Raw genomic sequence first — 25,778 nt, forward strand, 5'->3', positions numbered from 1 at the left:
TGACTCTTGATTTTGGTTTAGGTCTACAGGATCATGAGATTGAGTCTCATGTTGGGCTCTGTGCTGGGCATGGAGCCTGCTTGAGATTCTCTTTCTCCCTTTCCCTCTGACCCCCTACCACATGCTCTCTCTCAAAAAAAAAAAGAAAAGAAAAGAAAGAAAGAAAGGATATACACACTGTAAATCTTAATAGACACAGACTTTAAAAATCAGACCCAGTTAAGGACTTGGGACATGAAAATACAAACTTTTTATGATTTTAGGGGCCATAATGTGTTTGGTGGCTCAGAAAATTTGGTTTTAGATCTGTTTTTCTGCTAGCCCCAGAGTTCCTTGACAGGATCGGGGTGGGGGGGGGGTGGAGTCCATTTCTAAAAATCTGAGAGCTTCCAAAATAATTCTTCTCAGGCAAGCTCTAAAAGAACAATTCTTACACTGGACTATGAGCATTAGCATACACCAGGAAAGGCCACTCAGCAGCAGATTCTAGGGCCACAGAGTTTCATTCATTATGTCAGGAGCAGGCCCAGGAACTGACACTTGCAACAAGCAACACAGGTGATTTTGATGATGGTGGTTTCTAGTTCACAGATAGAGAAGTCTTCATCTTAATTTTTCTTTCATACACTATACAGGGTAATTTTTAAAGTCTGGACACTTCTGTGTATATTCTTAACTAACTCCTCTCTAACTACCAAAGCAAAGAAGACAAATCTTTAAAATGAAGTTTTGGATTCAAGGGTTCATTTTCTTTCCCCTAATAATATTTCTAATTATACCACCACTTTATTTAAAATTAGAAGCATAAATATTTCACATCTACTTTACTGAATTCTCAGCACAGGTAAAAAATAGTATTAACTCTACTGTAGAGATGGGAGAAGAGCTATATTAGAAAGAAATGTGCTCAGTCACGTCCTGAACCAGAGATGTGGCAGAAACAGAATCCCATCACCCAATTCCAATTAATACAACTTAGCAGATCACACTGCCCTCAATTTAAATTGGTACCAACCAAAAGTACTAGGTTCAGTGGCTCTTCCTGCCCATGGGTCTTGTCCCTGTGCTTTAGTAAAACCACCCTTTTGCACCAGGGTGTATGTGTGTGTGTGTGTGTATTAGGTTATTATTCCACAAACTTGAGGGGGGGGGGGAAAGGAGACAAAACTTCCAGTAGAAATTATATATATGCACAATAATAATAATAATTACATATATATGCATAATATATAAACATGCTTGTTATTTGCTAACTCTTCAGATCTCATTAACTGGACAGAAAAGGCAGGGCTAGGGAAACTGCTTAGTAATTATTTATAACCAAGTATGAAATAATCATTCACAATGATCTTAAAACTACTAAGTTCACTTATATGTATGGGTAATGCACAAGAGTGCTTCAAGCAGGGAAAAGAAGGGAATGCGTAGTCTCAAAGTCATCCCTGACCTTCAGACTGGAGAAGCAGCACAGCACAGTAGAGAAGGGCAAAGATGCTGAAGCCAGGCTTCCAGGGTTTGAGTCCTAACTCTGCCCCATACTAACAGGGCCATGTCCTAGTTTATTCATGTATAAAATAGGAATAATACCAGGGCGCCTGGGTGGCTCAGATGGTTAAGGTTCTGCCTCCAGCTCAGGTTGTGATCCCAGGCTCCTACGACCAGAGCCCCATGTTGGGCTCCCTGCTGGGCAGGGAATCTGCTTTTCCCTCTTCCTCTGCCCCTCCCCCTGCTCACGGTCTCTCTATCGGTCTGTCGCAAATGAATAAATAAAATTAAAAAAAAAAAGAAAAAGGAATACAACAGTAGCAACCCTTACTGAGATTAAGTTAATATGTAAAGTACTTACTAGAATGCCTGGCACATAGTAAGCACAACACAAATGGTTATTATTAAAGATTCTACACTAGTCCTTGTACAAAAAGTCTATAATCAGGAATGTCTGATGGTTTACTTATATCTGCCCTGTCCTAGGAAAGGACTTAGCAAAGCTTACAAAAATGCATCTAAGGCTAGAGAGCCTAAGTCAATCTAAAAAGAGAAAAATGCATGCCACAATAACCTATACATTTTCTACAGGAGATACCTAAATTTGATTCTAAGGTTTACAGCTGATACAAACAAGAAACCTAGTCAGGTAAGCTATTCAGATGGGTGGTTAACTACATACCAATGCGGAGGAGAATCCAAAAGTGGTTAGGACTTTGATGGGACCTCACAGAGAAAAAAACATATACATGGAGTAACAAATAATTTTGACAACAGATCCAAAGAGGACAGTTTTTCATGATAACCCCTACTACAAGGTGACAGGATCCATACAGTTTAATAAATGAAATTCTATTAGGGGCAGGGTAAAATGCAGTCTAGCTAGCTAGCCCTCTAATAATTTGGCTTGATTCAGTGGTGAATTTCGACTATCAGTAAGAATAGAGTCCTTATATCCTTTAAGCAATGCTCCCCAAACACTTTATCTCAGGCAAGTTTTGACAAATACTAGGGGATGACAAGACTGAGGTTTGAACTCTTGAAAAGAATCCAAAATACAGCTCTCTGATGATGCCTTTTAAATACAGACCCATAAGACTTAAATAGGAGATGGAGGTAGGGCTGAAAACTTGTGAATTACAAGGGGAACCTATCAAGGACAGTTGCTTGATTATAGGACTATCCTTACCTGCAGATGAGCAGAGAGAAAGGCCCAGATTCTCTTTAGAAACTTGTTTTAAATTCATCCTAACACAGATCCAAATGAATGATCAAGGGTCTAAGACTAGGAAGTCTAGAATGCTCCCTTCAACACAGGTAATATTAAATAACCACTGCCTTGATGGTTATAGAAACTGCTTTGCTTCAGGCAAAAAGGAAGATACTTAAAAGGGAAGTTCAAAAAAAAAAAACACCACTTCAAAGAACTCTAACAAATACATTTTAAAAGATGTAAAATTAGTAACAGGAAAGACGACAAGTTAGAACTAGGCAAAGTATTGTGAAAGGATTTTAAATTCTGATAAAATACCACTATAAAGAGATGAATAAGAAAAATGATAAACTGAGTATCTGACTCAGATCTATATAGACACACACCTGAACTTCTGACAGCCTGCTACACTCAGCCTGTTCATAAATTCAATTAAGAACATAACTAAATTATGAATTGATGATTACTATTCTAGTTACACTAGGTAAAATAAATTATTTTGATCTCAGTGGATCTAAAACAATGACCTGATCTCTATGGCCGGCTGCCACATTCCTGAAATCAGAACTCATCCTAGGGAGGACCAAAAATATCCAATAATTAAGGAGGCAGCATAAGTACTTTAAAATTCTTTAAAGAGACAGGCAATCAACTCTAGAAGGTAGAACAATACCTGAGACCTTTGTCAAGGCATTTACCAGCATGGTACTTTGATATGAATCTAAAACTAAGTCCACCAAAAGGAAAGAGATGCAAGTGAATCACCCAGTATCACTGAGACTCAATGTCATTTTCATATGGTAGGTCCTTCATTGACAGTAAAAAAATCTAAGTTCAATTTTCATGAACTATGATAAAAACTGGTAAAGCCAAAGAACTAGCTATAATTCAGTGGTATAAGAGACACTGTTTTTATATTTTAACAGGTTCTAAAGACTTCACCCTTTTCAATTAAAATCTCTCCAAATGGGTCTTCTTAGAGTTTCCTAATTTCCAAAACATAACACCAGACAACCAAACCCACGCTTTTTCTAGATTTCATACCTGTGTTGCCAAACTCAAGACTTGCTGTACCAGCTCCTGTGTTTCTGATGGTTTCTTGAGAAACAGCTTCACGATGGCAGTAAGCAGAGTGAGCTGCACCTAAGAGCGTGACATAATTTAACAGATAAAGTGAAAGGCATCTGCATTATTCCCTACCATCATTTCCAAAGTAGTGCTTACCACCTATGAATTACTATGGGGGCTTCTGACAAAGCTAGAACTCAGCCATTATCAAAAACAGCAGGTCTTGGGGCGCCTGGGTGGCTCAGTGGGTTAAGCCGCTGCCTTCGGCTCAGGTCATGATCTCAGGGTCCTGGGATCGAGTCCCACATCGGGCTCTCTGCTCAGCAGGGAGCCTGCTTCCCCCTCTCTCTCTGCCTGCCTCTCCATCTACTTGTGATTTCTCTCTGTCAAATAAATAAAATCTTTAAAAAAAAAAAACAACAGCAGGTCAAAGGTATTCATCAATTAAGAACTTGGTAGCCTCTTATCCCCAAACTGCATTTTTGGCATCAAAAATTGCTTGATTATTTATAAAATCCTTTATTATACACTTCTGCCAAAAGATACAACTTAGGGAGAATTAAGGAATTATCTGTCATATTAGAACAAGAGCCAAAAAACAGTAAAATCATACCAGATCATGGCTAATTAAGAGTGGGTTGCTGAACCATACACAAAGCCACAGGCTTATATGCATTCCTCATAAAGCCCATTCAAATTACTAAGGCAAGGGGCGCCTTGGTGGCTCAATGGGTTAAAGCCTCTGGCTTTGGCTCAGGTCATGATCCCAGGGTCCTGGGATCGAGTCCCACATCAGGCTCTCTGCTCAGCAGGGAGCCTGCTTCCCTTCCTCTCTCTGCCTGCCTCTCTGCCTGCTTGAGATCTCTGTCTAATAAATAAATAAAATCTTTTAAAAAAAATTACTAAGGCAAATTATATACATGACCTTCAAAGTGCAGTGTGAGTGCAAATGCCAGGGGAAAAGGGTTTTATAATTTATCTGCTTGTCCAGGCCTGTGGCTCTGAGGTCACCTCTTCATTTTGGTAGAGGACAGATAGAAGATGGGGGGGGAGTCTTAACCACCCACAGAGAATCTTTCCAAACTGCACATGCTAGTCCTTACCCCAGCCCTAGGTGAGAGCACCTGCTAACCATTAGGAACAGGAATAGGTCATCATTTACTGGTAAGAGAAAATTAAAGAGTGGGAACTACTGCTCTCAGCCAGTAGTTATTAGAGCATGGTTTTGGACCACTGGCAGCAGCAGCCCCTGAATCCAGTAAGAAATGAAAATGCTTAAGCCCATTTCAGACCCAATGAGTCAGAAACACTAAGGAGGGGGCCCAGAAACCTGTGTTTTAACAAACTCTCTAGGTTCATTCAAGTTTGAGAACCACTGGTCTAAGGCAGATTTGTCCCACCAGAAATCAGCACAAATGAAAAGATCCCTTTGGGGAGAAGATGTACATTCTATATATACATAAATTCTCTCTCTCTCTCTCTCTCTCTCTCTCTCACACACACACACACACACAGAGTAAAGTGCATAACCTTTACTTTCCCTGAAATCTTCCCCAAAAGATCACACACAGAACACAGATGAGAACTTACCTGGGTGCTCTCGTCATGAAAACCCTCCAGGAAGCTCTCTAGTAACTCATCTGCATTGTCAATTCTCTCAGCATATTCTCCCACAATCCAAATCATAGCTGCTCGGGCGTCTGGTTCATCCAGCGAGTCTAAATTCTCACACAGAGTGGCAATGATACTTTCATACCTGGTTTAACAAAACGAACTAGCATTACACTGAGCACAACGGAGAACTGTATTTAACAATGAAAGCTAAAAACAAAACCACCAACAACGTACCGTAAACCAAACCACCAAACTATAAAAATTTTTGTCAAGAGAATGCACAGGCTTTAAGCCAGAAGATTGTCTTAAGTTTCCCTTCAATTACATTTTCATAACTGACCATAAACTGTTATAAAAGCTCATCAGATACTCTTTTCACAAGGAAAAATTAACCTGTGGTATAATATAATACCACTAATTACAATTTCTAACAATCTTTCTTATTACCTAGATCAGAGAATTTTCCTATGTATTATCCCACTTTGCCTTCACGGTAAAGGAACAGAAATTCTGCTATACTTTTAGGAAAGAGTTAGACAACAGCAGCATCCAGACTACAAACAGTAATTTCATCTACTAATCTACTAACTCTGCTTTTTATGGAGATTTTAAGTTCCTTCCTCCCAACGCACCCATACTAAGGACTCGTTCCTCCAAAGAAACAAATAATTCAAGTATTTATTTTTATTTGCACCGGTCTATAGTGCTATCATTTGCCACATTGAATCCATCTCCTTGGCTAAGGTCATTTTAAACATAAAAATGACAATGTGGGCATGCCTGGGTGGTGCGGTTGGTTGAACGCCTGACTCCTGGTTTCAGCTCAGATCATGATCTTGGGGTCTTAGGATCAAACCCCACATCGGGCTCTGTGCTAAGAGTTTTCTTCCCCTGCCTTCCCCCCCGACTTGCTTGCTCTCTCAAAAATAAATAAATCTTTAAAAAACTGACAAAAAGTAATAAATGGGATGTAGACCACTGAATAGTACATTTAATTGTTTGCCCTACTTCCACTAATTAAACCACATTCTTGATTGATAGCACTTTCTTAAACTGTCATAACCCCTTATTAATAGAAACCAGAAATGGACACATTTCTCCACTAACCACAATGAAATATACATCTCCACCCTTAATCTTTCTAAACTTAGAAATCCAACTCTCCTCTTTCCTAGGAGAGTGGTAATACCTTTTTCCCAAAAATACCACTTCTAAAATTTTAAAAAATGTATAAGTAATGCTAAATAAACCACTACTTTGCTAAATAAAGTATCTCTTCTAATTCTGAGTCCACCAACGAAGTTAACTTATTGCAAGCTGCTTCATTTAACACTATCTTTAAAGACTAATCAGAATCTTCAGCAAAATACCTCTATGATTATATGGTAAAATGAGATATAGGATGCTTACAAGACCTGCTCTTATTTCGCCCTTTCAGGTCCTTTAATCACTTGCCTTCAAAATCAAACCTAATTAAGTGTTTTTGCTTCATCGGCTAAGAGGGCTCAATGTGAAATATTTATGGAGTGCAACTGTAGATTTTGCACACCTTTATGGGAATAGTTATAATACTGCAGAAAAAGAGACTCTGATAATTCGTAACATGTTCTAGAACTTTCTACAAAGTAGTAGGTAACATGTAAAGTAAACAGTGCAACTGTCACCCTCCTGGCTTTTACAACTATGTAGCTATTTATCATTCAAACTGAAACATTTATTTCTGAGAGTGAAAAGAAGCACAAATGCCCTGTAATAGGCATAAACTGAAATATGCCTGGAAAGTCTGTAATACGTGGGCTTTCTATTTAATAGTAATGTCACCAAAAAAGAATCTAGTCATCTTCAGTATATGCCAGCTAACGGTCATTCAGCTTCGAATCCTCTCAAAGTAATAAAACAGGATGAAAAACCAGGTTTTTATCCCTGTGGTAACCACCTGATATATATATTTTAACATTAAAAAAAACTTTAGTGTTTTTAATTGTTTAATTTAAAAAGTATTTTTCATAATAAAGTATCCTATTTTAATAAAGTATCCTATTATGACCAGTTATTTTACAAAGAATAATTCTTACCTACCCAATTTCAAAGTGCCTTACTTAAACATTTCCTAAATGATCTGAGGAAGAAGGTAGAAGTATTTGGACATACTTGTTGGGGTATTTGCGAAAGATGTCCCTGATGACGACAATTGCCTCTTGGACCACATAATTTACTTTGGTCTGGATGAGATCAAGCAATGTGCTCACACAACGCTCTGCAGATTGCTACAAAAATGAACATAATAAATGACAAGTCAGATGGTCTCCCAATAATGCAACTTCAACATAAAAATAACTTTGAAATGGTCTGGATGAGATCAAGCAATGTGCTCATACAACGCTCTGCAGATTAAATAAGTCAGATGGTCTCTTCAATAACGAAACTTCAACATAAAAATATATGTTTATAAAAAAATAAAAAATTATATTAAAAAATAACTTTGAAACATACAAGTGCACCAACTAAACTAAACTAAAAGATCAGGCACTTAATTTGACCAAGCTATACTAGAGGCTAGGCTATTTGATGGAGATACCCAGAAGTTCCAGATATAGCCCAAATTTTATTCATTGCAACACATACTGACAAATAAGTTGAGTCAAAATAATCATCTTGGATAGCCACAGAGAACAGAAATGAGAAGAAAGAATGAGTCAAGGTAGGAGGAAAGAAGAATGAAAGAATAAGCCAAAGTAGATCTTTTTCTGGAGTTCATGGGTAAGTGGAGACAGCAGACAGCATCTTTAAATGTCTTAAAGTGAAACTGCCAAATTGCACATGTGCATACAAGTATATTCTCCAGGGAAAATATATTCCATAGCTTTCATTATATTTTCAAAGTTATCTGTGACTCAAAAAACTAAGGAAAATTTGCCATCTTCTGAACTATAAAACTGAAAGTCTACAGCCTTAAACTGCAATTTTCCCCAGCCTATACTTTATAAAATTTAATCTCATCTTTTATTAATGAAGGGACTTGGGAAAATACAAGTGATAAAGCTAACATACTGAAACTGTAAGTCACAGCTTTTAAAAGGCTAAGGATTTCAGTCAAGAGTTCCTAAAAATCAAGGACTGATTTATCATATATCACAATGTACTATGATAGGTCACTCTATTACCTCCCTCCTGATAAGATTCAACAGAAAGTACACAGCATCGCCTAAGACTGAAGATGAACATTACCAAATCTCTAGATTTAATTATCTACAGGGGATGGCAGAATGAGAAAAAAACAGTATCACTAAAATACAACCAGCCAAATCCAGACCCCAGAAAACTGTACAAGCCTAATGACCTAGTCCCTTTAATAAATGGCACCAAAAGTAAGTAAGTTATGACTTACGAGACATTAACTAAATGCAATGTGCGGATCTTCTTTAGATTTTTATTTGAACAAACCAACTATAAAAAGACACTGAAGGAGCGCCTGGGTGGCTCAGTGGGTTAAAGCCTCTGCCTTTGGCCCATGTCATCATCCCGGGGTCCTCGGATCAAGCCCCGCATCGGGCTCTCTGCTCAGCAGGGAGCCTGCTTCCTCCTCCCTCTGCCTGCCTCTCTGCCTACTTGTGATCTCTGTCTGTCAAATAAATAAATAAAATCTTAAAAAAAAAAAAAGACACTGAAACACAACTAAGGAAAATTGAACATGGGCAGGGTCTCCAATGAGATTAAGAATTATTGTTAGTTATTGGGTACAGTAATGGTATTGTGACGATATATTTTTTTAGGGACCCTCCTATTAGATACACACACTGGACTACTCTAGTAAGATCCTATCTGGGATCTGCATTAAAATTCAATAGCACTCCACTCCCTGAAGGAGAGAGTGAAGATAAAAGCAGCAACATGTTGATATTTGTTCAAAATGGATGAGGTATACACGAGAGCTCATTATCAATTCTTCTTTAGTGGAAACTCTACGTTAGCCTGAAAACTACGATAATAAAATCTTTTAAAGGTACTAAGTTAAATCACTCCAAGCAATTAAATGAAAACAAAATTGCATCTTGAGGTTATTCATATGATGACTCTGTTGCACCATGAAATGATTCTGCCATCTTTATGTATTTTTTCCACTTTTGGATTCTATTTTATTAATTTTTAGTTAGTTTTTCCTGTGCAGTTACTGCAATAGCAAAATAACTGGAAAAATTTAAACATATAAATTGTGATCAATTATAAAGTAAATAGGATAAGGTCTTTAAGATTTAAATTATCATAAATTAAATAATATAGATATAGTGGCTAACACAGGGCTTGATATAAAGCTCACATTTAGTGAGCCCTTCCTATCATTATTATAATAAAGACAAAAGGCCATTTCCTATGATGCATCAATATTTGGAAAGCATTTAAGTCTGGGACAGTAATTTTCAAGGAAATTGTCATCTCAACCATACTGCTTTTGGGTTAAAGAAAAAAAAAAAAGCCTACCATTTATTACAGCAGTACGGCAGAGGGGCAAGGGTAAACATCCAATCACTATTCAGACAAAAAAGTCTGGAAACAGAGAAAGGCATATGCACTTATAAAACTTAGTATGAGACAACAACAGTGAGGAAAGGATGATTTGTTCGGATGTTTGATCCTCACCCTCATATTTTTCACCAAAACTCTTTCTAATTGTTTTAATTACTAAAAATATCTTTAAGTGTAAAAAACCATTTTTATTTGCCATAAAAATAGACAATACTGGTTGAGTCTTAGTTGGAGGTGAAGCACAATCTTCTAGGTGTGCCACTAAAGAACTACTGAGAAAACAACTCACCACATAAGCAAATGTAAACTTCTGTTCATCAAGACATCAAATGAAATCAAAAGGAAAACAAATTGGGAAAATAACTGCTAACAAAATGAGGGATTAATATCTTTAATTATAAAAGATTAAAAAAAAAATCAATGTGGAAAAGCCCACTGGAAAAAGGTGCACAGGACTATGAACAAGCAATTCCAAAAGGTTAACAAATGAAAAAATGTTTGCTTTCACTAGAGATCCAAGACTTAGCTACAAAGTCTTCTTTATACCATTATTTGGAAAAAGAGCACGAACTTTAAGGTCCAACAATAAGAGGAAGGTTAAGCAAATTATGAAGCCACCAAATATTATGCCTATAAATCCACTAAAAATGATGTCAAATGTTAACAGTTACATGGGAAAATGTCCATGTATAACTTAACGAAAAAGGCAGAAGACAAAAAGAAATAGCATTTTTAGGATGATCTCACTTCTGTAAGAAGTACACCTGTGTGTGAATGACTACATAGATGAAGACTGAAAATCACATTCACATCGTCTCTGGGAAAGTGAAATAGGTAGGAGGAAAGAGGGTTTCATTTTTGTTCAACATGTCTTATTTTATAGTTTTATTTAGGAAACACATATGGCTTTCCTAACAGGAAAAATATAATCTTTGTTTTAAAATTAAGGGATGAATATGGTGGCTAACTAAACATAATACATACATACATACATACATACATATGGGGATGAGACACATATCAGTATCTTATCTTGATTTATAAAAAATAGAAATAGTAAACACCAGAGAGCAGAGGACTAGGAAGTTGAGAACTTACTGCCCAATCTCTCAAGGAAATAAAACCATTTGATTTTATTTGGAAGACTAAGACTAAGACTCCTAAGAAGGACAGGGGTTTATCGCCTCCTTAAAGAAATAGGTATACACTGTAAATATATACAATTTTGTCAATTATACCTCAATAAAGGTGGGGGTCAGGGAGTAAAATCTACTTAAAAAAAAAAACAGACAAAATAGAAATAGGCAAAAGTTACTGAAAAAACAATACTATGGGATTACCTTTCCAGTGCTATTTATTGGTTGAACAGCTTACTGCTTAATCTTTAACCTAGCCAACTGGCACAAAATTTTATGTATTTTTTCACCGCAGCATACTTATAGCAACACAGAAACACCTGTATTTACAGTTATGATAAAAATACAGCATAAACTCTTAAAGACATCTAAACTTTCCAAAAGGCCCTGCTCTCATAGCTAAGCATGAAACTAAAATTCATTTTTTCACATCTGTCATATCTTTGGAACTAACTACAAATTAAAAAAGGGTAAGATGCCCTGAAAGAATGCAACAGGTTGGTTTAAAGGCTACCCAGAAAGTCTACAACAATCCCTTCACTGGTTCTTCCTCCTTCCTGTGGATGCTTAGTTAGAAACAGGCAATTATCACCTCTCCTGCCACAGTGACTGTGTTTGGGCCAGGAAACTCTTTCCAACTGATAACCTTCATGACTGAAACAGGCCTAGGAAAAGTGCTCCAGCAAATGCAGGCAACCTGAGAGAGCATCAGCTAGAAGGCAGGAACCCTGAAGGCTGATCTTACTTACCTCCAGACAAAGTTCATTCTTCACATACTCTCATATTCCCACCAGTGCACCCGAGTCAAAGGAAGAAGGGAAAGCCATCAGAAGTTTAACCCTTCCCAGAGAGTATGGACTATTTTTCCATATTAGTCACAAAACACGGCATTAACAGCCTCTAGGAATCCAGATGGAGAATGCTTTCTAGTAATTCCAGGGATAGAAAATCTCTTTTAACTTCGGAATGATACAGTTTTGTATGACTCTTTGGAGCTTTGCCAAGGAAGTAAAAAAGACAATGACCGTCTGGCAATGAATAACACAAAATTAGTCTTTATGCTACTAAAATCTCTCTGAAAATTAAGTAAGTGGGTAAGAAAAGGAGTAAGAAATGAAAAAGAAAGAAGAAAAGATAAGAATGTGAAAGGGGGTGAGAAAAAGAAGATGTAATGCATCAAGACCCAATAATCAGACATCCCCATTTCTCAGTGGAGGAACAGAGTACATTGAGTCCCTGAAGCAACTAAGATATAAGAACCAGGAGCAGAAACCAGGGTGAATGAGTGTCTTGCTCCAACCACTGGACTGCTGAGTGACTTATCGACGGTAACTACGTGAAGCAGCCCCGTCTCAAATAAAAACAAGGAAGGCCGATCAGAACATGGCTTTCACAGATGCTTCTCTGACACAGCATCTGTTTCCTTCCATTCCTAAGAAGTACTGGACAGACCATACAAATTATTTTAGTATCCTTGAGAAATCATATGGTCCAACTCTCTGACTCTAAGCAGAACTGCACACAGTCAAGTAGCAAGAAGAAATAAGGAGCTCTGACTCCACACCATCACAGCCAACAGAGGCCTTCATTAATCCCAATGCATTTCTGAATGATGAACAAATGGAGGATTGGAGACTAATGAAGCAGGGCAGTGTAAGCAGCAGCCCCTAACACCAACTGGAAGGCTACAACCAAACTAAAAATCAATCTGCCCTGGAAGATCACAGACAGGCTCTTTCAGAGGGCATGGAAGTAAAGATCGACTGCCCTAAAGCAAAACCTGTTAGTCAGCGGCCCTGCTCACAGAAGTCCTGATTGACCTTTCTGTTCTGTCATCCTTAAATATAAATGGGTTGCAATTTATTATACGTGTGTTATGCACCTCAAAATATTACATACAGACATGCAATGGTCACCATACACTACTCCAGATAATTAAATTTAAACTGCAGACACAAAACACTGTAACTCATATCCCCTAAGACTCAAGACGTTATTGCAATCACACACAAAAGAAATGCTGCAAGAGAAGTACCAATAAGAAGAAAGAGCTACGAAGAGAAGCCCCATCCAATGAATGATGGCTGTGCTGAAGCCAAACAAGCAATACGCCAGACTGAAGCAAGTGAGAGGACAGAGGACCGGGAGACAGAAGTGTCCAGGACAAAAGAAGGTTTACAGGTTTGATACTATGCTTGAAAATCTGGAAGAAGGCAGAGATGCTATGAAAACACACAACGCAAGGGGGAAAAAAGGCCATTATATAAACTCCAGAACAAAACAAAAGACTCTAAGAAAGAAAATATAATAATCTGTATTATACCAACTCTAAAAATTTGGCCACAACATGCAAAGTTTGCCTAACATGCAAAGCAAAACACAGAAAGTTTTGCAAGCCTTTAGTTGACAGAACAATAAATGAAGGCATATTATCTCAATTTACAAAGATAATACAGGAACAAAAAAAAACTCATGATAGAACTATTGGAGAATAGGAGGGTTCAAGCACAAAGGTGGGATCCACGAACTGTTATTTAACTCACAGCACAAAAATCAATAGATAATATCTATTATTGATAAATCAATAAATACCATATTATTTAGAAATACGGAAGCAGCAGAGTAACTGAAACAAGGAGTTAAAAATGACTCCCTCTAGGAATTTTAACTATGTGCTTTATTATTTTAATACATTTTTAAAAATGCATTTTAAAAAAAGGATTGAGGAGAACACTCTGAATCCTGTGATGTCATCACAACAACCAACAGACACTTGCCTCCACTTTGATGGCGCACCGCCCAATGGCCCGCACAGCCTTGCGAACAAAGTCAACATCCACTTCTGTGGCATATTCCTTTAACTCTGCCAGAACCTGTTAAAAATCCAGAAAATGGACAATCACGAAGGATTCTGGAACACTGATTTCATGGCCGAGCTGCTTCTGAAGACCAGACCTTAAGATCTAAGTGATTTATAGACCTGAATCTCCTTGAAGTCTGACCTGAGCAATGTTGGCTTGGGATGCTAAACGTATCATGATGTCCAATTTCTCTAGTTTAACATAGATGGGATCGTTGTACTTCACAAAGAAGACTTTGATTTCCTGCTTCAAGATTTCAGGCCTGTGGTACACAGAAATACATTTGATAAGGAAGGTGAGACATATATTGATACATCCTCCTAAGTCTGTATGAATAGCTAATCTGTGCTCCAGCCCCTCCACCCTAACCACCAAACCTCACAAACTTCCATTATACCCCTCTAACCAGTTTCCCATTGGGCAAACCATTTTTAAGGGCTAGAGTACGTTTTGCTAAGAAGTGCTGGAAGAACAACCATCTGGCTCGAAACGATGGCCTAAGCCGTAGGAAGCAGGCACTAGCTGGTACACTCCTAGGAGGCCCGCCCAGCAGAAAACAAACCAGAACAGTAGAGCAACACCAAGTGTTTATCACAGGAACACTCCAAAAGCAACTGTTAGCCTCCTGATCGGGGCAAGCTGCTCTGCCATCCGACATTTTCATTTCCATATATTAAAAAGAACTTAACACTGGCCTCTGTAATACTGGTATTATCAAGCTTAACTCAAAATCACAAACACTTTAACCACCAATTCACTGTTTCCCAACCTTTTCTGGACAATTAGATTGATATTCCTCAGGGCGACGTACTGCACCTCTGGCTCCCCAGACAGCAAAGTGACAAGTGGAGGGGCCAACTTCTTCAGCAGCATATTGTAGTAGTCAGAGTCCTTGGGTAACAACTCTAGAAACTTCATTAGGACTTTTACCGCTGAAAGCACCACTGCTGAGTTGGCATGAGACAGCCGGGGAGTTACACGCTCACAGATGCTGAGGGCAGAAAAGAAAAATTAACATCTTGAATTATGATTTCTTTGCTCAATCCAGCCCATTGTGTATTGGGTCAGAGTCCCATCGCCCAAGTATCAAGAAAGTAGAGAATCGGTTGCAAAAGTCAAAGCTCCGTGTGTAAACAAAACTGGGATCCTACACTGCGTGCAAACTGCAGACAGAGTAGGGACGTCAGAAGACTTTAGGAAACCAACCAAGGAAACTAGGCAGTACCCCAAACACTTGAGGCTCACACCATTTACCCTCCTGTTTTACAGTCTTCTCCGTTTCCCCATATCACATAAGGGTTTGCCTCACAATCCATTTCTCTTCAACCTACAGGATGCCAAGTTAAGTTTTAAGAGATACTTCATAGTGAGAGATACCAACTGGGACTAAAGGTTTCATAAGATGCTGGAGGAAGTGAGTTGAACAGGAAAAGCACACAACTCCTTGTCTTCACGATCATAAGGAAATCTCTCAATTTTTTTTTTTAAGATTTTATTTATTTATTTGACAGAGATCACAAGTAGGCAGAGAGGCAGGCAGAGAGAGAGGGGGAGGCTCCCTGCTGAGCAGAGAGCCCGAAGCGGCGCTCGATCCCAGGACCCTGAGATCATGACCTGAGCCAAAGGCAGAGGCTTTAACCCACTGAGCCACCCAGGTGCCCCTCTCAAAGGGTTTTTAAGTAACAGAACACCACTGCAATATTCTCCCAAACCCCTCCCCCGTTCTCCTAACCCCTGCTATGTAAACTTAAAGGCTTCACTAAATCTTGAGTATGTAATTATCTTTTGAGGGTTCTTCAGAAATTAATCTAATTTTGATAGCTCTTGGGCAACATAAGAGGCTAGGTAATTATTCAGCTGAGGATTCAAGATAAGTAAGCAGGGTTTCTCTCCCTTCCTCCAGTATCTAATTGGCTGACTCCCTGACCTCCCTCAGGTCTTTTTCCAAATGCCACCTTCTCAGCAAGGCCTTCCCCAGCCTTTTACAAAATACAACTCTTTATCCCCAAATGTCCAGTATCGCTTAGATCTCGTCCCTACTTTATCTTCCCGTTCAGTGCTTATCATCATCTGACATGTTATACATTGTATTATATATACCTCTGCCCCATCCCTCAGAATGAGTGTTCCACGAGGGCTGCAATTCTGTCGACAGTATCCTCAGGGCCTAGAACAATGCCTGGCATGCAGCACAGACTCAATAAATACTTGCTAAGTGAATGCACGAATAGTGGGAGATGTCAATGACCAAAAAAAAAAAATTTCTATATAAAGCTCTTTCCATAAGATACTGTACTTTTTTTTAAAGATACTTGTACTTTTGATAATGGAAAGAAAGGATCAGGGTGAGCTTTACTTAGGTCCAGAGGGAACAATTTCCCAGCCAAGTGAAGAGAACTTATGGTACCTTGAGCTTCAGCCAGGCAAAGAAGGTTCTTATCTACCATAATTAAAATATGTCAACTTTAATGAAGAGCCAACATTTCTTCTGAAGTACTTTATCTACTACAGTGCCTATATACACAGAACACTCAATAAAAATTGGTGGTAAGTCTAACTCCGTAAACTGTGTTTAGGTGCATATGAAATTTAATAGTCAATTTGTGATGGTCAAAGAAAATTTATTAGGGTTGAGCAGATCAACCCAGGTGCACCTTCCAAAATCTTTTTCAAATTCAGAATGACATGATTTCTGTATCTAATGAAAGACACCGTATTCTTTGCAGGCTTCAATACATCTCCACTACTGAGTTGTAGGTATAGTTCAGCTCAGTAACTAGTATCAAGCCACTTACTATGTAGCTAACAGGATGAAAGTTTGTCGCCAAGATGAGACACTCAAAAACCCTTGTGTGCCAAATGGCCAGAAACTGCTGTATTGGAGATGTGGGACCATGATGAGGGAGACTTTAGCAGAAGGTAACTGCAGTATTCAAACAAGAAATGAAAAACACACATCTTTTAGGAAGAGCTATTTTTGCATGGTTTCCTCCGCCACCTAAAATGTTCCTAAATCCAGTGAGAAAATACCACAGGGATAGCAATATCTACCCCATAAGCCACTGATCTTTGCCAACATAAGACACTCTTATTCTAATACAGACAGTAGAACTTACTCAAACAGGCAAGTCTCCCAAATACTCTCGAGGAAAACAGAACTGACCTCTGAGCCTCCCGGTCATCTTTAGGGTTATAATTAGATAGGCAGTCCAAGATGAAAATCTGGCCCCATTCAGTGCATTCATTCAGGGCTGTCAGCAGCTTGTTAATGTTCTGTGGGTTCAGATCGAGTAGGTTGCTGTTTGGGTGAGATTCACTGATTTCAGATAATGCTGCTACAGCATTAGCCACCACCTGGGAAAGAAAGAGACATGACCTTGATTTACCAAGAACAGCACAAATATAAACAAATACTCTATCTTCTTTGGATCACTTCATTGATCTCAACTCATAACTATTCCTGAACATTTCACCTAGTCAGCTAGAAACATAAACTGCTTTCAAAACAGGTATTAAACCACCAATGATGGCATATATAACTTCCTGGTGGTCAGGAGCCCAGAATTAAAACAATTCATTTATTTGCAGATAGTCACACATAATTTGCTATTAAGACATTAATATTTTAATAAATTAGTAATTTTAATCAATAATTTGCTTTTTCAAAGCAAAACAAATTTATTCCTATGTATTTTTTTATTTTTAAAAAGATTTTATTTATTAATTTGACAGAGATCACAGTAGGTAGAGCAACAGGCAGAGAAAGAGAGGAAGGGAAACAGGTTCCCCACTGAGCAGAGAGCCCGATGTGGGGCTTGATCCCAGGACCCTCAGACCATGACCTGAGCTGAAGGCAGAGGCTTAACCCACTGAGCCACCCAGACATCCCTATTCCTATGTATTTTTAAATACCCAAACAATAATATCTACTTCATTCACATATACATGCATTTGTAAACAGCAGAAAACATGCATGGGAATGATATACATCAACTTCACAAATGTCGTGACCCCTACAGAAAAAGGAATGAGCAAGAGAGCATGTATGAAGCTTTAGCTATGGTTGCAGTGTTTTGTTTCTCATAAGAGGAAAAAATTTATTTTGGAGATATATACACTTCTATATGGTTCCATAAAGTCATCCCACAAACTGGCTAATCCCTGTCCAGATTAGATTAGGGATTTTTAATTAATTTATTTATTTATATTTTTTAAAATTTTATTTTTTCAGTGTTCCAAGATTCATTTTTTATGCACCACACCCAGTACTCCTTGCAATACATGGCCTCTATAATACCCACCACTAGGCCTTCCCACCCCCCACAACCCCCTCCTCTCCCAAACCCTCAGTTTGTTTCTCAGGGTCCAGAGTCTCTCATGGTTCATCTCCCCCTCCAATTTTGCCCAACTCCTTTCTCCACTCCTTCAGCCAATGTCTTCTAAAATTATTAAAATTCAATCATTTGAAATTAATAAATAATTTTATAGTTTTTATCTTTAGAATCAAGACATATGAACAGTTTTAAGATAAATGAAGTTTAAACATGTACATCAGGCAGGGAAAGGACTGCAAATTTTAGGACTAAATGGGTATGCTTCTTTTGAGGGGGGTGATACTGTCAATCATGTCATGAGTCTCACAGTAAGAAAATCTGAGCTTTGAAATCTTGACATCCTGGGAGATGTTCCTCATCTGAAACCTGGAGATAATTTAATCCACCTCACAGATTAGTTGTAGTTTAAGGATCAAATCAGATGACACATGTATAAGTGCTTTCTATAAAGCCTTAGGCAAATTTTAGGTGGTACTATTACCTAACTCATCAAGACTAAGTTGCACAGTTTTTCACATTAACATCTCTGAAACTGAGATGCATCTTATAATCAAAGGCATTGTCAGTTGGGGGTGCCTGGATGGTTCAGCCAGCTAAGCACCCAACTCTTAGATTTGTCTCAGGTGGTGATCTCAGGGTCATGAGACTGAGTCCATGTGGGACTCCACACTCAGAGCAGAGTCTGCTTAAGACTCTTTTTCCCTCTCCCTCAGCCCCTCCCCCACCTCATGCTCACATGTACACTCTCTCAAATAAATAAATCTTAAAGAAAAAAAGTATGTCAGTTTAATAAGAAGCACATTTCTTTCCAAGTAATACAGAAAATAATAAGGCATCTTATAACCAATTCCATCTCAGAATCAATGAAATACCGCAAATATAACCTTTCAGGCAGTATAATATATGAAAAACTGCTACCAACTATAAGAAAGTAAACTTGTGGGGCACCTGGGTGGCTCAGTCAGTTAAGCAACTGATTCTTGATTTCAGTTCAAGGCATGATCTCAGGGATGTGAGATCAAGCTTTGTGTAGCACACCACACGGAGCATGAAGCCTGCTTAAGAGTCTCTCTCCCCTCTCTCCCATCCTTAATCCTGCTCACATGTATTAGTACTCAGTCAAAAAAAAAAAAAAAAAGTACTACAATTGCATCCTGACTTAAAGATCTGGCAATTGACTTTAGTTACAAGAAAAAAAGTGAACACTCTTTATGAAAATTATAGAGCATTTCTGATATAACTAATACATTTATAATCAATGATGCTTAATTTAAAAATTGCAAGAACACCCAAAACACACACACACACACAAAACTATACTATGGTCTATACAATTGAATTTAAAGCCATATTTTTTAAAAGTACTCTCTATGCCCAATGTGGGGCTCGAACTCAACCCCAAGAACAAGAATCACATGCTCTACGGACTGAGCCAGTCAGGCACCCTGAACACCATATTTTGCAGTGAAGCTCCCAGATGTTACTAGAGACTAGCAAGGTAATGTTAACTATCAATGAGATGTGATAAGAGATTCTTAGAAGCTTCAGTAATTACACACATTAAAATGTTCTCAAAAACATCAACTCATTCTTGGTTTTTACTAAAGTGCCTTTCTAAAAGCTTGAGAAACTAAGAGTTGTGTAATTATCCTTTTGCCAACAAGTGAAGAAACATAACAGCCACAATTCAACTACTGATTTCAGTAGTCAGTTTATCTGAGTAGTCTGCAGTTATCCCAAAAGATAAATGTCTAGAGAATATGATTTTTTAATCATATAATGCACTTATGGCATAAAAGGTATATGTCACGGAGTGCCTGGGTAACTCAGTCAATTAAGTGACCAACTCCTGGTTTCAGCTCAGGTCATGATCTCAGGATCATGATCTCTGTTCAAGTGGGATCAAGCCCTGAGTCAGGTTCCTCCCTCCACGCAGAGTCTGGAATTCTCTCTCTCCCTCTTCCTCTGCCCCTCTCCCCACTCACATGCACATGCTCTATCTCTCTCTAATCAATTAATAAATCTTAAAAAAAAAAGTACGATGGTACAAATCGAATCATCTTCAGCTACAACTTAGTGACCATAAAATTCCAAGATGAAAAATCAAGGGCTCCTTCGTAAGTACGATTATACTATGATATGATTTTACTGTTATTAAGAAAAATCAGGAAGAGGGGTGCCTGGGTGGCTCAGTGGGTTAAGCCTCTGCCTTCTGCTCAGGTCATGGTCGCAGCATCCTGGGATCGAGCCCCACATTGGGCTCTCTGCTCAGTGGGGAGCCTGCTTCCCCCTCTCTCTCTGTCTACTTGTGATCTCTCTCTGTCAAATAAATAAATAAATAAAATCTTTAAAAAAAAAAAAAAAAAGAAAGAAAAATCAGGAAGAATTAGCTAGTCTACCTACCATATGGTAACACATATAAAGCTCTTTTCTGACTTCATTTTTGTTTGCTATCATCAAGCATGGGATTCAGTGACAAACAAAAGGCATAAAGAGTGAAATACTAATCCCCTCCATCATCTCAGGTGCTTTACATGCAGGGAAAAGACATTTCCCATGTACTACACACTTGATAGGCCTGATTATGGATAAAGGATCAAAATGTCATATCAGAAGACCAAATGCCTGTTTTCAACTATTACTGCCAACATATGCCCAATATTAGTTACTGGTTGTCCAAGAATAAAGTGTCCTACCACAGCTTACAATTTCTGCCAGTTAAATCATTTCGATGTTAAAAAAAGATTACATGTTAAATATAAAGTCTGTTAATAGGAAATGTAGAAAAAGAAAAGGTCAGAACTGAGGGAATTTAAAAAGGCAATGTGGAGGAAAGAGAACAGAAGGATGCTGAACAGAATGAACAATTAGAATTCCTCTGTCATTATTATAGGCAATTAGAAATTAAACCAAGTGTATAATGTGGCTAATGAAGTATATGTTCTGGTGGCAAAATAGGCAATTTCCACTCATTATCACATTAAAACAAAAAAAGAAATAGAGAAAAGTAAATCTAATTAAAAGATCCAGAGAGACCAGATTATAGGATTATGTTTAGAAAAGCCGGCACTGAGAAGAGAGATTACTGCCAAACAGTTCCTGAGCCAATGGCCAACCAGAGAAAAATGCATCCCCAATAACAAAATTCTGTTCCTCTAAAACTTCATGTTCCCTCTGTTCTACCTATCCACTTTCATCTCCTAATGCTTACCGGCTGTTATGATTTCAGAAACATATGAAGGTGAGCCTGTAGGGATTGCTTAGTGTTCTCCTGGTCTCACCCTAATGGAAACTTAAAATAAGCTAGTCACACCGAATGTAAAGTAGACAGAGAAAAAAGGCACTTCAAGACAGCAACTGGGTGGTTAGGATATACAGGACAGCTCACCCATCAACATTTATGCTCTGTTTCTTTGGAATTTTATATTCTGTATATAGCAATACATTATCTATTTCTAAAAATAAACTTTAAAAATAATAAACTGAAACTTAAAATTTACTTCTTCTTTCCAGAAAGATTACTCCAGACAGTAATTCAACATCACAAAGGACAAATCTAACCCCTTCAGTAACTGCCTTGATATACCCGTGTACTAAAAAAGGTTGTGTTTCTTTCACTTGAACCATCACTCTGAATTTGAACAAAGACTCACATGCATAACATTTCTCCCCTAGAAAACTGGCATTTCTCTTAGGATAAAAGACTGCCAAAAAGAGAACAAGAGCCTTTTAACTATAATCTCAAAAAAACCGTACAGTTCTCAATAAAGAGAGTCTTTTTTTTCTTTACATTTTATTTTTGAGTAATCTCTACAGCCTACATGGGGCTCAGACTCACAACCCTAAGATCCAGTGTAGCATGTTACACCGACTAAGCCAGTCAGGAACCCCAGAAAGAAGTTTCTAAAGAAGTTTTACTTAAAAATGGATGAATAGGGTTTCTAAAATTAGTTTTCTTAACTAATAAATGAGTTGATGTATAAAAAGTTGGCATCTAGGTTACAAAGGAAAACATATATACCGTAAAAAAAATTTTTTTTAATTCATCTTGTCTCCCAATTATGGTGTCTCTTAGGGAGACTGCAACTAAACATTCCTCCTCCCTACCCCACCACTGTAGACCTAATCTGTATACTTTATACAGATATTAGACACAAACATCTATGCACATACTTAGGTACAAAAGCATACATATATAGATGCATATAAAATCACATTCCCTACTAGACAAATCTTTCTCTGCTTTAACTACAAACTTCTCTTCAATGTGATCGTTCCTTATGGACCCTTGGAGTCTGCTTAGTTTTGTTTTTTTGTTAAAACATAAGCAATTTGTGATTTACTTTCTACTATACCTCATAGAGAAGGCTGTACAAAGAGATAAAAGGCAGTTAACTGCTTAAACATATTGAACACTTACTATGCACCATTAACTCCAACAGCAACTGAGGTAGTTGCTATCAAAATCCACCTATTACAGTTAAGGAAACAGGTTTCTTTTTTTTTTTTTTTAAGGTTTATTTATTTATTTATTTGAGAGAGTCATGCTCGAACAAGCAGAGGGAGGAGAGGATCTCAAGCAGACTCCCTGCTGAGTGCAGAGCCCAATATAGGACTCAATCCCCGGATCCCGAGATCATGACCTGAGCCAAAATCAAGAGTCAGATGCTTAACCTACTGAGCCACCCAGTCACCCCAAGGAAACAGGCTTTAAAAATGAATTTATAAATCAGTTTAGAGAAGTTAGTGACTTGCTTAGTGAACAGCTAGAAAGGGATACTGCTTGAATATGAACTCCAGGTTTGAGTCTGATTCCAGTTTCCGAGTACTAATCATTCTGCCTCTAGCATAAATGCCAAGAGCCAAGTGGCTTGAGCTGTGAACTTCAGCTGGGGGAAAAGGGAAAGAAAAATCAAGAGATGGGGGAGGATAATATAATCAAAACATTATTTCCAGGCAAGGTGACATGCAGATTTATACAAGGAGAAAAATGTAATCTTCTTTATATATATTTCAGAGATAATTACCTCCTGACCGCACTTAAAGAGGCAAAATTTACTATCTAGCTATAAAATCTGATTTATAAGCTACCCCTATCTGATATGTACCAACTGAGAGGACATAAATTTCACCTCACTTTTTTAAAAAAGGAACAAGCTAGAGCTGTGGATATGGTTAAAAATGATCCCGTAAAAAAAGAACTCTAAAAGGGAAATGTAGGTCTACAGAAGGACTGGAGTGTCACAGACAGGAGCTCCTTTATGAGAAATCTCCCACCCGTGCACCAGTCCCTTTGAATGACTTTCATTCTGCACCTTCATTTCCATACCCTCAGAACCCAAGACAGAGATCACTTTCCAGTATAGTGACTTCCCCCGATTAACAAATTACTACTTAAAGAACGTTCATTTCCAGCACTGACCTTCAAAGTTACATACTCTGAACAGATTTCTACTTCAGTTTTCCTCTTCCATTTACAATCCTTTGGATTAATACCCTAAAGACTTAATTAGATCAAGTGAAAGCAGAATAAATGACCGAAACTATTATGCTAAAATATACAGATGGTATATATTTTTATCTTCTTAAAAATCAGCAACATAGGATTTTCGCTTTCTATTTCACAGAGCTGCCCCAAATGAGGGGTTAAAGCACAGGGCAATGTTTATTTGTTCTAAGCATGTTCCTGTCTTTATCGGCTCCTTAAGGACACAATGACTATGTGGTACCAGTTAATTTTCTTCCCCTCAAATAAGTAAAACAGAGCTCCTACTTCAATCCAGCACACATCCAGAATGCCAGCAGATAATATGCCCACTACATTACGTTCTGTAATGTGCCATCATTTGCCCTCACCTTCCCAGGAATAAGGAAGTTGAGTCAACACAGCTCATTATGACAAGAAGGTCTGCATACCTGGTAACAAGATTTACAATTAAGACTCAGTAAAATTCATTACTTAAGGTGGCTTAAGATACAGTCTGATAAAATGCAAATATTCTCAAAACCAAAATGCTACAAGTTGGTGTCTACAAGTACACAAAAGGCACTCCTAACAACCAGAGTTACTTCGCCCACAAACCCTAAAATTACACTAGAGCAAGGTGCAACAGGAACAAAACAAAAAATTTATTATCATACCACTATTATCTTCCTTTTGAGAGCAAAGTAATCCCTGCCACATTAAGAGTATTGAGATCATCTCAAAGAGTACACTAAGAAAGGAATGAGCTGTGATCTTTTGGGGCATTATGTACAACAGATTCAGTTTTCCAGAAGCTGCTGACAAAATCTGCTTTAAAATTTTATCCTTGAAGGACACCTAGGTAGCTCAGTCGGTTAAGTGTCCACCTTCAGCTCAGGTCATGACCACAAGGTCCTGGGATTGAGCCATGCATCAGACTCCCTGCTCAGCGGGCAGCTTGCTTCTCCTTCTCCCTCTGCCATTCCCCCTGCTTGTGCTGTCAAATAAATGAATAAAATATTAAAAAAAAAAAAAGGCATTATTCTTGAATAATTACCTTTTAAAAGTAACTCTGCAATGATGTAGTCAGTAACACTGTAAATACACTTAGGTTCATTTGTGGGTAAGCTTCCCTAGAAAATTACCCTAAAAGACAATGTCAGGCTTTAAATAACACATACAAGAAAATCAAACATTTTTTTTTTAAGATTTTATTTAGGGGGTGCCTGCGTGGCTCAGTGGGTTAAAGCCTCCGCCTTTGGTTCAGGTCATGACCCCAGGGTCCTGGGATTGTGCCCCGCATCAGGCTCTCTGCTCAGCAAAGAGCCTGTTTTCCTTCCTCTCTCTCTGCCTGCCTCTCTGCCTAGTTGTGATCTCCATCTGTCAAATAAATAAATAAAATCTTAAAAAAAAAAAAGATTTTATTTACTCATTTGACAGACAGAGATCACAAGTAGACAGAGAGGCAGGCAGAGAGGGGAGGAAGCAGGCTCCCTGCTGAGCAGAGAGCCTGATGTGGGGCTCAATCCCAGGACCCTGGGATCAAGACCTGAGCCGAAGGCAGAGGCTTTAACACACTGAGCCACCCAGGCGCCCCCTAAATAAAATCTTAAAAAAAAAAAAAAGATTTTATTTACTCATTTGACAGACAGAGATCACAAGTAGACAGAGAGGCAGGCAGAGAGGGGAGGAAGCAGGCTCCCTGCTGAGCAGAGAGCCTGATGAGGGGCTCAATCCCAGGACCCTGGGATCAAGACCTGAGCCGAAGGCAGAGGCTTTAACACACTGAGCCACCCAGGTGCCCCGAAAATTAAATTTTTTTAAAATAAATTTTCAATTGAAAGATTAACCTTTCTAAAATTATTAATATACAACTTCACAATGACTATACAATATAGACCATAAATGGTAGTTAACTTATAAAGGGCTTCCTGTATACCAAGTTTATGATTAAGTGCTTTGCAAACCCTCTATCCTTCAATGTTCACAAAGATCCTATGATAGAAGTATTATTTATTAATAAGTTTAATAAGAAGTTTAGGGAGCTAAGAAATGCCAGAACCAGGACACAAACCCAAG

General features: G+C 38.2%; 1 protein-coding gene across 2 annotated transcripts in view; it reads right to left on the reverse strand.

The window, feature by feature from the left end:
- AP2B1 (adaptor related protein complex 2 subunit beta 1) overlaps nucleotides 1-25,778 on the reverse strand; it is a 126,636-nt gene that overhangs the window by 69,744 nt on the left and 31,114 nt on the right. For both annotated transcript variants that reach the window (XM_004747126.3, XM_004747125.3), the window contains exons 6-12: nucleotides 17,065-17,255; nucleotides 14,671-14,892; nucleotides 14,043-14,163; nucleotides 13,818-13,913; nucleotides 7,532-7,647; nucleotides 5,357-5,522; nucleotides 3,743-3,841 (exon numbers count right to left, since the gene is read on the reverse strand). In XM_004747126.3, coding sequence (XP_004747183.1) covers nucleotides 3,743-3,841; nucleotides 5,357-5,522; nucleotides 7,532-7,647; nucleotides 13,818-13,913; nucleotides 14,043-14,163; nucleotides 14,671-14,892; nucleotides 17,065-17,255 — 1,011 coding nt within the window. The remainder of the gene's footprint in view (nucleotides 1-3,742; nucleotides 3,842-5,356; nucleotides 5,523-7,531; nucleotides 7,648-13,817; nucleotides 13,914-14,042; nucleotides 14,164-14,670; nucleotides 14,893-17,064; nucleotides 17,256-25,778) is intronic.

Source organism: Mustela putorius, unplaced genomic scaffold (assembly GCF_011764305.1).
Source record: "Mustela putorius furo isolate JIRA1106 unplaced genomic scaffold, ASM1176430v1.1 tig00003962_pilon_pilon_pilon, whole genome shotgun sequence".
Classification (NCBI taxonomy): domain Eukaryota; kingdom Metazoa; phylum Chordata; class Mammalia; order Carnivora; family Mustelidae; genus Mustela; species Mustela putorius.